The 13,456-nt window shown below is 41.1% G+C and overlaps 1 protein-coding gene across 4 annotated transcripts in view; it reads left to right on the forward strand.

Moving 5' to 3' along the window:
- WSCD1 (WSC domain sialate O sulfotransferase 1) overlaps positions 1-9,332 on the forward strand; it is a 70,056-nt gene extending 60,724 nt beyond the window's left edge. For all 4 annotated transcript variants that reach the window (XM_026710295.2, XM_087926253.1, XM_087926247.1 and 1 more), the window contains 4 exons: positions 385-562; positions 3,304-3,468; positions 7,261-7,461; positions 8,475-9,332. In XM_026710295.2, coding sequence (XP_026566080.2) covers positions 385-562; positions 3,304-3,468; positions 7,261-7,461; positions 8,475-8,827 — 897 coding nt within the window. In that variant the 3' untranslated portion in view covers positions 8,828-9,332. The remainder of the gene's footprint in view (positions 1-384; positions 563-3,303; positions 3,469-7,260; positions 7,462-8,474) is intronic.
- Positions 9,333-13,456: the final 4,124 nt, after the last annotated feature.

The raw sequence follows: 13,456 nt of genomic DNA on the forward strand, positions 1-13,456 counted from the left end.
ATTGGCCCAAAGTCACCCACCTGGTGTTCATGCTTAAGGCAGGACTAGAACTCACGGACTTCCAGTTTCCACCCTGGTGCCTTAAAACACTAGACCAAACTGGCTCTCTCTATGTGGTAGATATGTGGTAACTGTAATTCTCTTTTTATGGTTTGCATACTCCATTTTTAAATGATTTTTAAATTATTAACCATTTTATTGTCAATATTTGTATAATGATTGTTTTTATATTGTGGTTTTATTTGATTGTTGAATGCTACCCAGTGGTAATAGTGGTGACATAGGTGGCTATATAAATTGGGTAAATAAATTGGGTATCTAATATTTACTGATGTTTACCACTATGGATGACAGCCTGATTTTCTTCACTTTCTTCCTGATTAGGAATTCCCTTTGGCAGTTATTAGAAAGCCTCAGTGCCATTGTGGCTTTGCAACAATTAATTTCCCGCTGCATAATAGTTCTGACAGATCATTTTGCAGCAGGCTTGAAAATGTCAAAGGTACGGCTGAAGTTTCAAATACAGGAGACCATCACTTTGTTTATCAAACTCCAGTCCAAGGTAAGGAGAGAGTCCATTGAGACTTACATTGCTCATACTCATATCATCTATCATCATATTAATATTTATATAGTAAATACACATGCAGACAAACACACAGGGATTGAGGAAAGAAGACAGAAATTTACTGTGTTTCAACAACATTCTAGAGCAATGTTTCCCAACTATAGCCATTTTAGAAGTATGGAGTTCAATTTCCAGAACATCCCAGCCGGCATCGTCGTAAGGTGTCCACTAAATAAGAAATGTGTCATTAAATAAGAGTCGTGGTGGCGCAGTGGTTAGAATGAAGTATTGCAGGCTGACTCTGCTCACTGCCAGGAGTTCGATCCTGACCAGCTCAAGGTTGACTCAGCCTTTCATCCTTTTAAGGTCAGTAAAATGAGGGCCCAGATTGTTGGGGGCAATTTGCTGACTTTGTAAATCACTTAGAGGGGGCTATAAAGCATTATGAAGTGGTATATAAGACCAAGTGCTATTGCTATTGTCATTCTGGGATTTGAAGTCCACGCATCTTAAAATGGCTAAGATTGTGGTTAAGCACTGATCTAGACTAACACTTTCATATTTCAACTTCCAGAATTGTCACCAATGATCAACCTGGCTGGATATTAATTTTATTCCATGAACTAAAGTTCTGGAGATTGCCTGTCTTTTGTCATTTCCCCTTATTACCACCCTTGCAAACAAACAGGGATAGATAGATAGATAGATAGATAGATAGATAGATAGATAGACAGACAGACAGACAGACAGACAGAAAGACAGATAGATATGCAACACAAATAGAAAAAGGTGAACCTTGCATTGTGGACATCACCACACATTTCATCATGTTCACCTCCTTATGGTTAGGAATGGTTTGTTTCTAGAGGTCCTGCCCTCTTTTTAGAGTACAATTTAACATACCATTATAAGAGTATCCAAGAGCTTATAATGGTGATGTTGGGTGAGACAGAATTCAAATTGCTCTGTTGTAGCAGTTCCTATCCTGAATGGGACCAGAAGATCCAGTTTCAAATCTGACATGTGCTAGAGAAATTGGATGGCTTCGGGACAGTCTCTCCCTCTCTTAGGGCAACCATCTTTGTGAAGTTGTGGTGGAATTTGGCATTGAGGAGAGGTGGAAAATGAAACAGTTGACTCCCTTGTTGGGAGGAAGAGGCTGATGGTAGATCCTCCTTAAATCTTTGCAGTATTTATCTAGTAGTTGTGCAGTGAGTGCTTTAATCTGGCAAGATTCTTGCCTATAGGCAAGCAGTAATAAATATACCACTCTGATCAGTTCATTGTGTCGTTTTTGGTTCCTTATGCCTGATAATTATGGGCTTAACATTGAAGAAAAAAGGTTTTGTTTTTTACTATGATAAACTTCTGGAAGAAAGGCTAAATCTTTCTTCCTAGAGTCTAAATCTAATACGTAAATAAACTCTCATCCTTATACTCTATTTTGTTCCCCTGTGTTTTTAATGCTGTTTTCAGAAGGTTCACAGGTTTTTTTTAACTGTTTCTTTTTCTCTGGTTGAGCTGCATTCATTTCATGGTTTCAGAGCTTCTGAGCATTTCCCCTTGAAACTGTGTCTTATCAATGTTCATCTTCTTTAATGTTGCCTTTAGCAGTGAAAGATAAACCACAGTCTGTTGGTTTGTGTCCCTGTGTGTCCAAGTGTGAACACATTCATCTGTAAAAAGAGCTCCAACTGTGTTTGCTAAAAAAAATTTTTTTTTAAAGGGAGATTTGCAAATTCCAGTTTCCCCATTGTTACATCAGCCCTTTGACCAATAGCCCCTGAAACAAAATGATTTATTTATTTATGAGATTTATATGCCATCCATCTTTCTGTCATGTGACTGTGAGCGGCTCAAGTAGAATAAAAATCATGGAGAAAGAAAGAATGAATAAAAGAGAAAGAAAGAAAGAAAGAAAGAAAGAAAGAAAGAAAGAAAGAAAGAAAGAAAGAAAGAAAGAAAGAAAGAAAGAAAGAAAGAAAGAAAAAGAAAGAAAATAAATTTCCTTGAAGAAAGATAGGCTATAAATTTACTAAGTAGTAAATAGATATAAATAATTCTCAACATTTTAAAAATAAGCAATATTTTCTATAGAGTCCAAATGGATTCACACAATACATCTAATTTGGCTTCATACCACATAACTGCTCACTTTACATAGCATGTTACACCCCAAAAAACAAATCACAGTTTAACAAATCTGGCTTGGTTCATCCAGCATCTCAAGACAGAATTGGGTACCACAAACCTGAGTGCACAAGTATAGAGTAGGTGACACCTGGCTCAACAGTAGTAACTGTGAGAGGGACTTTGGAGTCCTAGTGCGCAAACACTTCAATATGACTCAACAGTGTGCTACAGCTGCCGGAAGAGCCAATGCAGTTTTAGGCTGCAATAATAGAAAGATAGAATCAAGATCTCGTGAAGTGTTAATACCATTTTATAATGCTGGACAGTGAGAACAATAAACAATGGAAGGGCTTGCTTTCAGAAGTTGTGGGTGCCCCAACACTGGAGGTTTTTTAAAAAAGAGATTAGACAACCATTTGTCTGAAATGATACAGGGTTTCCTGCTTGACTAGAGAGTTTGACTAGACAACCTCCAAAATCCCTTCCAACTATGTCATTCTGCTATTCTACGACAGTATTAGTAAAAAAGCAACTTAATAAGTAATGGGAGGAGCTATTTTGATTTGACTGTGGTCAAATATGTCATCTATATTTGCTTGCAGATACCCGTTGTATTGACCGCAATTTTCTCCCCACCAAATCAAAAGCCCTTGTTGCTTTGTCGAGCTTCCCAGGAGCTGGAAACACGTGGGTTCGCCATTTGATAGAGCATGCCACAGGAGTCTACACAGGGAGCTATTACTTTGATGGAACTCTGTATAATAAAGGTATGTGTTGACTCTTGGCTGGATGAAGCTGTGGATTCGAAGCAGGCAATCTTTTGGAAGTCAGTGGACAACATAAACTATGGAGCCATGTGGTGGGTGAAAGTCTGTAGAAATTCTCAGTCATCCAGGTCATGGTTGTCCCAAAGGCGCTTTTTTCAGGAGGCAACTGGACTTCCTTGTTTTTTCTTTGAAGACGTTTTGCTTCTCTTCCAAGAAGCTTCGTCAGCTCTGACAGGATGGTGGGGAATGGAAGGATTTATATTCCTTGCAGACAGTTGGTCATTTGCATCCTTTTAGAGGGTGACTGAAGCACTTGGAGGTTTATCTGTATCCTCAGGGTCACCTGAGTAATGCTCCTGGTTGCTGTAGTCTGCATTTTTTCTCTGGAAATCCCATACTATTCCAAGGATGTTCATCCCAAATTGTATAGCTAAAAGTCTGTAGAGATTCTCAGTCATCCAGGTCATGGTTGCCCTAAAAGTGCTTTTTTAGGAGGCAGCGGGACTTCCTTATTTTTCCTTTGAAGATGTTTCGCTTCTCTTCCAAGAAGCTTCTTCATATATAAATCCTTCCATTCCCCACTATCCTGTCAGAGCTGAAGAAGCTTCTTGGATGAGAAGTGAAACACCTTCAGAGAAAACAAGGAAGTCCACTTGCCTCCTGAAAAAGCATCTTTGGGACATGTGGTAGGTGATTTTCCAAAATGGCTGCCACAATTGTTGCCCATCTCCAAGTGTCTGTTAAGGGGCAAAACCACTCTATATTACCTCCTCTAAATTTCCACCATGGTCTCTACCACCTTGGCTTACTTTTGGTTTGCAAGCTGGACAATTGCTACTATCTTCTAGATCTTTTGAGACGACAGCTACCAGAATTTCAAGGAAATTGATAATTATGATAACTATGGGCCCAATTACATTAGCTAAGATGTTCTAAATTCCTGTTATCTATCCTGTATAATGGATGTATATGCTTTGAGAATTATTTGAAAGAGATGCTTCTGAAAGCATGGGTTCAAAAGTTTCTCTTTGAAACAGCTCCTTCTTTTTAGACTTCTACATGACCCTGAAAAATGTCAAATGCTAAATATTGCTACAGCTAGCTCATAAAAGACACAGCTATTATGATTTTGACATTAAAATGGTTATATCTTTTATCTGAGCCTGAAGTAAGAATGGCTGCATTAATGAATCATATTAGAGGCATGGTTGCTTTTACCTGGCCTGTGGTGAGATGGGTAGCAAATAATTTTTTTAAAATTAAATTAAAATAATAAAATAAAATAAAGGTAGGGTTGCTTTTATGAATTGACTAATTAAAGTAATGAGGTTTTCAGTTTGAAGAGATGTATCCTTGTACCCTGCTCATTCTTAAAAACCTCTTTCAAATTCCTCCTTAGACCAAACCCAAGATTGTGTGTTCTCAATGTGATCACCCCTCTCTTTGGTTTCAGTTTTTGAGACTGCATTTATTTAATTCCCCATTCCCCATAACATGCTTATATTGCTAAATAATGCTCACCAATTATACTATGCAAGCATATAATTAGAATCTTTAGATATTTAAATGATCAAGTCCAGGTGCAATTCAAGGTGTTGGTTATTACCTTTAAATGGCTCCAGGTTACTTGAGGAACTGTCTCACCCCAATGGCACCGGCCTGCCCTACCTGCCCTGGCAGAGAGGGCATACTGCAAATCCCATCGACCAAGGAATTTTGGCTGGTGGGAGCCAGGAAAGGAGGCTGGGAGCGAGATCAAGTGAGGTACTAATACCACTCTATAAAGCCTTAGTAAGTCCACACCTAGAGTACTCCATCCAGTTTTAGTCACCACATTATAAAAAAGATGTAGAGACTCTAGAAAAAGTACAGAGAAGAGCAACCAGGATGATTAGGGGACTAGAGACTGAATCATATGAAGAACAGTTGCAGGAACTGGGCATGGCTAGTCTAGTGAAGAGAAGGACCAGGGGAGACAGGATAGCAGTCTTCCAATATTTGAGGGGCTGCCACAGACAGGAAGGGGTCATGCTGTTTTCCAAGGCACCCAAAGGCCAGACAAGGAATAATGGATGGAAATTGAACAAGAAGAGATTTAACCTGGAAATAAGGAGAAACTTTCTGGCAGTGAGAACAATCAACCAGTGGAACAGAAGTTGCCTTCGGAAGTTGTGCGAACGCCATCACTTGAGACCTTCAAGAAGAGATTGGACTGCCATTTGTCAGAAATGGTGTAGGGTCTCCTGCTTGGGTGGGAGGTGGGTGGATTAGATAACCTACAATGTTCCTTCCAACTTTGATTATCTATTTATCTGTTTAAGGAGCCTTCTTTGTCATGGCTCCTGCCCTTTGGAATATCTTACCCCCTGTGGTAACATTGGCTCTCACTCTACTGACTGTCAGGATTCAGACCAATGCCCTAATGAAATTGACCTGATAGACCTAATAAACTGACCTAATAGAGTTAACATTGGCCTTCCATAAAGGCCTTAAGATCTGACTCTGTCTGCTGGGTAGGGACCTCAGTGGAGGAGTATCACACTGGAGATGGTTGATTAATTAACCTGTCTCACCTCCTTTCCTCCCCCAATCTGGCTCTCTCCTTCTCTGTCATCTCTGAAGCGAACCTGACTGAAGCCATCTTGTGCTGCCTCACAGTCTCCACGAAGCCTGAGAGGGGGAAGGGAGGGGGGGAAGTAGATAGCCCAGCTAACAGTCAAAACAAAACAATTTCCTCTAGGAACCAAGGTCATTGTAACAGGTGGCTGGTGAAGGAGGAGAGAAACCAGCCAGCTATATTCATTGGACAATTTGACTGATATACACTGGAAAGGGGGGAGGTTTTATTATTTTAATTAAATGAAAACCATGGAAACGTTTAGAGTTGGTTTTCACCAGCTGTGCCCATATGATGTATCCAATAAATACATTTGAGGAATCCACCTGCCTTGGAGTTCTGCTTTCATTGGGTGCATTACTCGGAATGCTGACATTCCCATCTCGTAACTGTGATTTGACTTCGATGATGTTTTCATTTTATTGTATCAGGAATATTTATCTTTGGTGATTTAAATATATTTATGCTGTAACCCAACCACACGATGGGCAGCAAATACATTTAATTAATTAATTAATTAATTCAGAATGAAAATTAATTTAAATCATAGACAATTAAGGTAAAGGTAAAGGTTCCTCTTGCACATATGTGCTAGTCGTCTCTGGCTCTAGGGGCTGGTGCTCATCTCCATCACGAAGCCGAAGAGCCAGCGCTGTCAAAAGATGTCTCCTTGGTCATGAGTAAATGTCAAAGACACATGGAATGCTGTTACCTTCCCACCAAAGTGGTCCCTATTTTTCTACTTGCATTTTTACATGCTTTTAAACTGTTACGTTGGCAAAAGCTGGGACAAGTAATGGGAGCTCACCCTGTTACATGGCACTAGGGATTCAAACCGCCAACCTTTCTGATCGACAAGCTCAGTGTCTTAGCCTCTGAGCCACCACGTCCCTTTAGACAATTAAACACACGCCATTTTTAATAACCAAGCTTTTAATGACTACTTTTAATGTCAACTTCACTTTGCTCTGTGAATGGAAACTCAGATAACAACAAAAAAGACTTGACCTGGAACACCACCTGATGACAATGACATCATTTATAGGTGAACTATTTCAGATGATTTCAATATGTGGGGAGGAATTACAGAGAAGAAGGTATTTTCTCACGAAACATGTATCGGAGACTTTTTAAGACTCTGACAATAGTAACCCCAGTCTTTACTTCCTGCCCAGGTTTCAAAGGAGAAAAAGACCACTGGAGAAGCAGAAGAACTATTTGTGTCAAAACACACGAAAGTGGCAGAAAGGAAATTGAAATGTTTGATGCAGCCATCTTACTAATACGCAACCCATACAAATCGTTGGTGGCAGAATTCAACCGGAAGTGTGCTGGCCATCTTGGATATGCCACAGACCAGAACTGGAAAAGTAAAGGTAACTAGGATAGTGAGTTCTCTTGTGATCATTTTGGCCCTGGGAATATTTCTTCCTACCATGGAAGGATTGGGGTAAGTTTTGGATGGCAACAGAGAAGAGACAGTTAGAACCACTGCCAAATCAGCCCATAACCTCTCTCAGCAACTTCCTCAGATGATTAATTCATTATGGGATGAGAATGTCAAGGGTTTCAATGTGAGAGAGTAGCAATTGTTTTTTTGCCCACAGATAAATTGGGAGCTGCTATCACTTTTAACATAGATTGGACCTCATTGAATCCTTCCCATGAGTAACACTTGAAGGCAAGGGTGTCAAGCTTGATTTCATTGAAGGCCATATCAGGGTTGTGTTTGACCTTGAGGGAGCAAGGGTGTATGTGGTGGGCATAGTCAGCTTGACGTCACTCGTGTCGGAGGCGCCTGTGGTGGTCTGAGTGCTCTGCCAGCAAAAACAGTCTCCCAAGTCCTGTTTTCGGCTGGGACAGCCTCCTGCAACTCTACCAGTGAAAACGGAGCTCAGGAGGGCTGCGGCTCCATTTTCACTGGCAGAGGCACCTCGAGCTGGTCTTTTATTGTTTCCAGGGCGGCCCCATGGGCCATATCTATGCAACCCGTGGGCTCAATCCAGCCTGAGGACCTTGAGTTTGACACCCCTGCTTTAAGCAAATCCTTCCAGACACGTGGGGCCACTGCAGAAAAGGCCATCTCTCTTGGGTTAGCCAGCCGAACAGCTTTATTTCAAATGTTATTTCTACTTTTCTATAGCTGCCTACTATAGGAGAAGAGCAGGCAAAACTTGGGGCAGAATCAAGTGAGTAATCAGCCTAGAATCATGATGTTCCCAGAAAGGGTCCAACTCTAGCCCCTCTTGAATTCTGTTTACTCTTATCTAGTCCCAATCTAGTGCTGACAGTTAGTTGACTAGATTTAAGAAGATGCAAGAGATTATTTTTTCTGCACAGTGCTCTAAAAAGCCATATAAAACATCTTTATTGTCTTTCTCGACCCCAGAATGGCCTGATTTTGTAAACAGCTATGCTTCCTGGTGGGCCTCTCATGTGCTTGACTGGCTTAAATACGGCAAACATCTCCTCGTGGTTCATTATGAAGACTTAGAAGAAGCCCTTCTTCCCAAGCTGAAAGAAATGGTTGGATTTCTGAACATCACAGTGACTTACGACCGGCTCCTCTGCGTTGAAAACAACCGAGATGGGAATTTCAAGCGGTCGGGAGCCAAGCAGAAAGGGTTTGAACCCTTCACAAAGGAAATGAAAGAAGTGATAGATCCGTTTATTGTGATAGTGGACAAAGCCCTACGTGAGAGGAACTTTACTGGGCTGCCAAAAACGTATTTGCGCAGATGATGCCCTGCAGCCAGCTTGCTGCATTGTTAAAGAAAGACCGAATAATGAAATTAAAGAAAAGGCCAGGATTTTATAGCATTTAAAAAGCAAGATTTGCACAGAGTCTGCTGATGAATGCAAATTCTTAAGACTTGGACAGTCTTCAGGGTACTAAGTGCTATGAAAGGCAAGCAATGAAGGATGGAAATTAGGTTATAAACCGAGGCAAAAGCCATTAGCATCTCTGCCTGTGTGTGTCCTTCTCTCTATAAATGGCTACGAATTTTAACATTTTTGTGCACTGCTAATTCTGGGAAATGTGGCTGGGGGCGGGAAGCAACAGTGTCCTTTCTCTTATCCTTACTGCCTACTAGCAATATTTTCTCAAGAGTATCAAACATTTTTATAGAGGTTTTTGGCAATTCAAATGTGTATTTTTCCCCTGGGGTTTTGGTGTGTTGGTTCTTTTGTTTCAAAACTCATCCTGATAAATATTTTTAGTGAAGCAAGTTAATGGGAAAAACAATAATTGTCTCTGTCTTTTTTCCCCCTGCCACGTCATACGGGATATGATACATGAAAATATTGCAGTGCTTCTTGCTATTTCTTATTTACAGGATAATCCCAAATGTGTGTGCTTAGTTGTAAGCAGGGGTGGACTCCACATACTGTAACAACCGGTTTGTCTAGTGCAGAAACGAAAATATGTGTGTGTGAGTACATGTCCCCTTTGTGTGCACCCATGCACTTCATGTGCGTGCACATCATCTGCGCTTGCACATGGCTGCAAAAATGGGGATTTCCTGCGTGTGGCAGCCGTGGTGAGTAGAGTGGGAAAGGTGCGGAACTCAGCTAGGTTGCAGGGGCGGGGCAAGCGAGTCAGTTTTATAGGACAGGATAGCACTGGGGCGGAGGGGCGGGCCCAGCCAGTGGTCAGAACTACCGGTACAGGCGAGCCGGTCTTAAATGGCGGTAGCCCACCACTGATTGTAAGACTTGACAATTACAATGGGATTTACATATGAATTTGAATATGAATATGGATTTACAAATATAATGGGAAGTACAGTGGGATTTATATATGAAGAACGGTTACAGAAACTGGGCATGGCTAGTCTAGTAAAGAAAAGGATAGCAGAGTTCCAATATTTGAGGGGCTGCCACAGAGGGGAAGGGGTCAAGCTATTTTCCAAACCCCCTGAAGGCCAGACAAGGAATAATGGATGGAAACTGAACAAGGAGAGGTTCAACCTGGAAATAAGGAGCAACTTTCTGACAGTGAGAACAATCAACCAATGGAACAGAAATTGCCTTCAGAAGTTGTGGGAATGCCATCACTTGAGACTTTCAAGAAGAGATTGGACTGCCGTTTGTCAGAAATGCTGTAGGGTCTCCTGCTTGGGCAGAGGGTTGGACTAGATGATCTACAAGGTCCCTTCCAACTCTGTTACTTCCAGGTAAGTGTGTTGGGGATTATAGGTTTAGGGATGAAATTAATTTGGTGGAAATTATTTTCATAAACTTTATTTCTTTAATTGGTTTATAATAACAATTCCAGAAACAGTGCAAACACAATGCCTTTCTGGCCCTTAAATAATTAAATAAGAGGAGTGTATTCGGCTTTGTTTGGGTATTTTCCCACATCATGGTAGTTGTGCTTTTAAAGTTGTAGCAACATTTCGGCAGAATCTCATCTGCCATCATCAGGCTTCTGTATTGTGTTTGTCTGTGAGTCAGACTTTTACAGTGGTTTCAGTTTTAAATTTGGGGCTAGCCTACTGCTGTGCCAGAATGGTAGGCTAGCCCCTTTATTCAGGCCTAAACTGAATAAAGGTGTATAAGGACATGCTACTCACCTGCAATATCCCCCAGATGGGTTGAGATGGCAGCTGAAAAACTGTGAGTGGTTTCTCTAAATGGAAGATGGAGGCTTGAATGATCTCACTTCCCTTCTCTTTCCCATCAATGCTTGTAACAGAAAATGATGAACAAGAAAAGTAAGTAATAATCCCTAAACACTTCTTTATGAAGGGAGCATTTTGGCTACTTTGGCCAGCAAGGTCAGAGTTGCCAAGCTTATTTATAACCTAACTCAGGGGTCTTCAGACTTGACACTTGTGGACTTCAACTCCCAGAATTCCTCCTCTAGTCACATTAGCTCAGGAATTCTGGGAGTTGAAGTCCACAAGTCTTAAACTTGCCAAGTTTGAAGACCCTTGACCTAACTAAATAGAAAGAAACTAACCCTCTCCTGCCAGAACAGTAAAAGCTTTGGGGATAGAATAATACCCAAGAGGTCAAGCTAAAGACTAGGCCTAATTCTATTCTGAGATCAATTAAGGATATCTAAGTACTGCCAATTGCTTAGGCTCTTGTTCTATATTGAGAAATAACAGAGAAATGAAATGCAGAAGATGCAAACATTAAGAAGTACCAAATTGACAATGGCCGTTTGCAAAACAGAACATACAAAACCCTTGCAGTAGGCCGTACAAACCATATTGCCAAGGTATCAGAAGGAGAAGTAATTCAACAAATTTAATAAAAATTAAAAAGAGTATATTTTCACTATTTAAAATGTGGTTCAAACAGCAAATATAATGCTTGTGGAAACCAATAATCCAAAATATAGTAGGATTTTCAACTCAGATATTGTAGTTTTTCCCTGTGTTGCCATAAAGGTTTAGGGAATCTTTGATTATGAAGCATGAACTTCAACTCCCAGAATTCCCCAGCCAGCATAAACAACACACTGTTATAAACTGTCTATAATTCTGATCCTTATTCGGTCTAGGAAAGATGGCTTCAATATTTTTGAACAAGGTGCATACCAAAGGAAAACATGATTCTTCCTGTGAAAATGTGACAGAATTTATCTCAAGTTTTTTGCATCACCATCTAGTAGCTCAAAGGCTTCTGCTTTTGAAAGGTACATTAAAGAGACGTATCCTGCAACTGTTGGAACTACTGGAGGGATATGGATTCAAATGGATGCTATGCGCTGGTCTTGGAAACAGGGGTGTGGATTGAGATGCTTATGTTGTTGTATGAAGCAGCTTCAAGACCAGAAGTGGTATTCAGCAGGTTCTGACCAGTTCTGGAGAATTGATAGCAAAAATTTTGCATAGTTTGGAGAACTGGCAAATACCACCTTTGACTGGCCCCGCCCCCATCTATTCTCTGCCTCCCGAGTCCCAGCTGATTGGCTGGGTCTTCTTTTGTTGCCTTGCACAGGAGAACGGAGCTGGAAAGCAGGTTAGTGGGGTTGGGAGGGAATGGGATTTTGCACACCCCAGGAATGGGGTGGAAATGGAGATATTACCTTATCCTACCCCTGCCACGCCCACCAAACCATACCCACCAAGCCAAGCCATGCCCACAGAACCGGTAGTAAAACATTCTGAATCCCACTTTTCAAGACTTGCCCTAACTGGATTGCAAAGAAGAAAATATCTGAGTGATTGTCCCAAAGGTGCTTTTTCAAGAGGCAGCTGGACTTTTTGGGTTTTGACTGAATTTTCTAGATAAAATGTGCAGAGAGTAAGCAGCTACTTCTGTTCTGGAAATGAAAGTGAAAAACAGGTTTTCAATGATCTATAACAGGGGTCTCCAAACTTGGTGACTTTAAGACTTGTGGACTTCAACTCCCAGAATTCCCAAAGCCAGACAAGAAGTAATGGATGGAAAGTTATCAAGGAGAGATCCAACCTAGAAATAAGGAGACATTTCCTGACAGTAAGAATAATCTAGACTCTAGACAAAGTACAGACAAGAGCAACCAGGATGATTAGGGGACTGGAGACTAAAACATACGACGAATGGTTACAGGAATTGGGCCTGGCTCGTCTAGTGAAGAGAAGGGCCAGGGGAGACAGGATAGCAGTCTTCCAATATTTGAGGGGCTGCCACAGAGAGGAGGAAGGGGTCAAGTTATTCTCCAAAGCACCTGAAGGCCAGACAAGGAATAATGGGTGGAAACTGAACAAGGAGAGGTTCAACCTGGAAATAAGGAGCAACTTTCGGACAGTGAGAACAATCAACCAATGGAACAGAAGTTGCCCTCGGAAGTTGTGGGAGCGCCATCACTTGAGACTTTCAAAAAGAGATCGGACTGCCATTTGTCAGAAATGGTGTAGGGTCTCCCGCTTGGGCGGGGGGTTGGATTAGATTACTTATAAGGTCCCTTCCAACTTTGATTATCTGTTATCTGTTATCCGTTAATCAATAATCAGTGGAACGGTTTATTTCCAGAAGTTGTGGGTGCTCCATCACTGGAGGATTTTAAGAAGAAACTGGACAGCCATTTGTATGGAATGATATAGGATCCCTTGCGTGAACTGGGGTTAGGTTAGAAGACTTCCAAGGTCCCTTCCTCCCTATTATTCTACATTCTATGATCTAGATAAATAAAATAGGTGGAGTAGATGCTGGAGACAAAGCCTTTCCTAAAAGTTCCTTCAGCTTTTGCAGTGGTTGAATCTCTTAACGTTTTCAACCAGTTTCTAACTCAATCAATCCTTTTATGAAGGTCACAGGCTTTCAGAAATTTCCCAGCACCGAGGTGCCAAAGTTAAAAGCATGAATCTCAGTATAACCAAATTATCCACCAGACACTGGCAAATAAAATGATCAGCCAGCTCAGTGACCCAG

Source organism: Pseudonaja textilis, chromosome 1, assembly GCF_049901715.1.
Source record: "Pseudonaja textilis isolate UNSWEBS1 chromosome 1, rPseTex1.2, whole genome shotgun sequence".
In the NCBI taxonomy this organism is placed as follows: domain Eukaryota; kingdom Metazoa; phylum Chordata; class Lepidosauria; order Squamata; family Elapidae; genus Pseudonaja; species Pseudonaja textilis.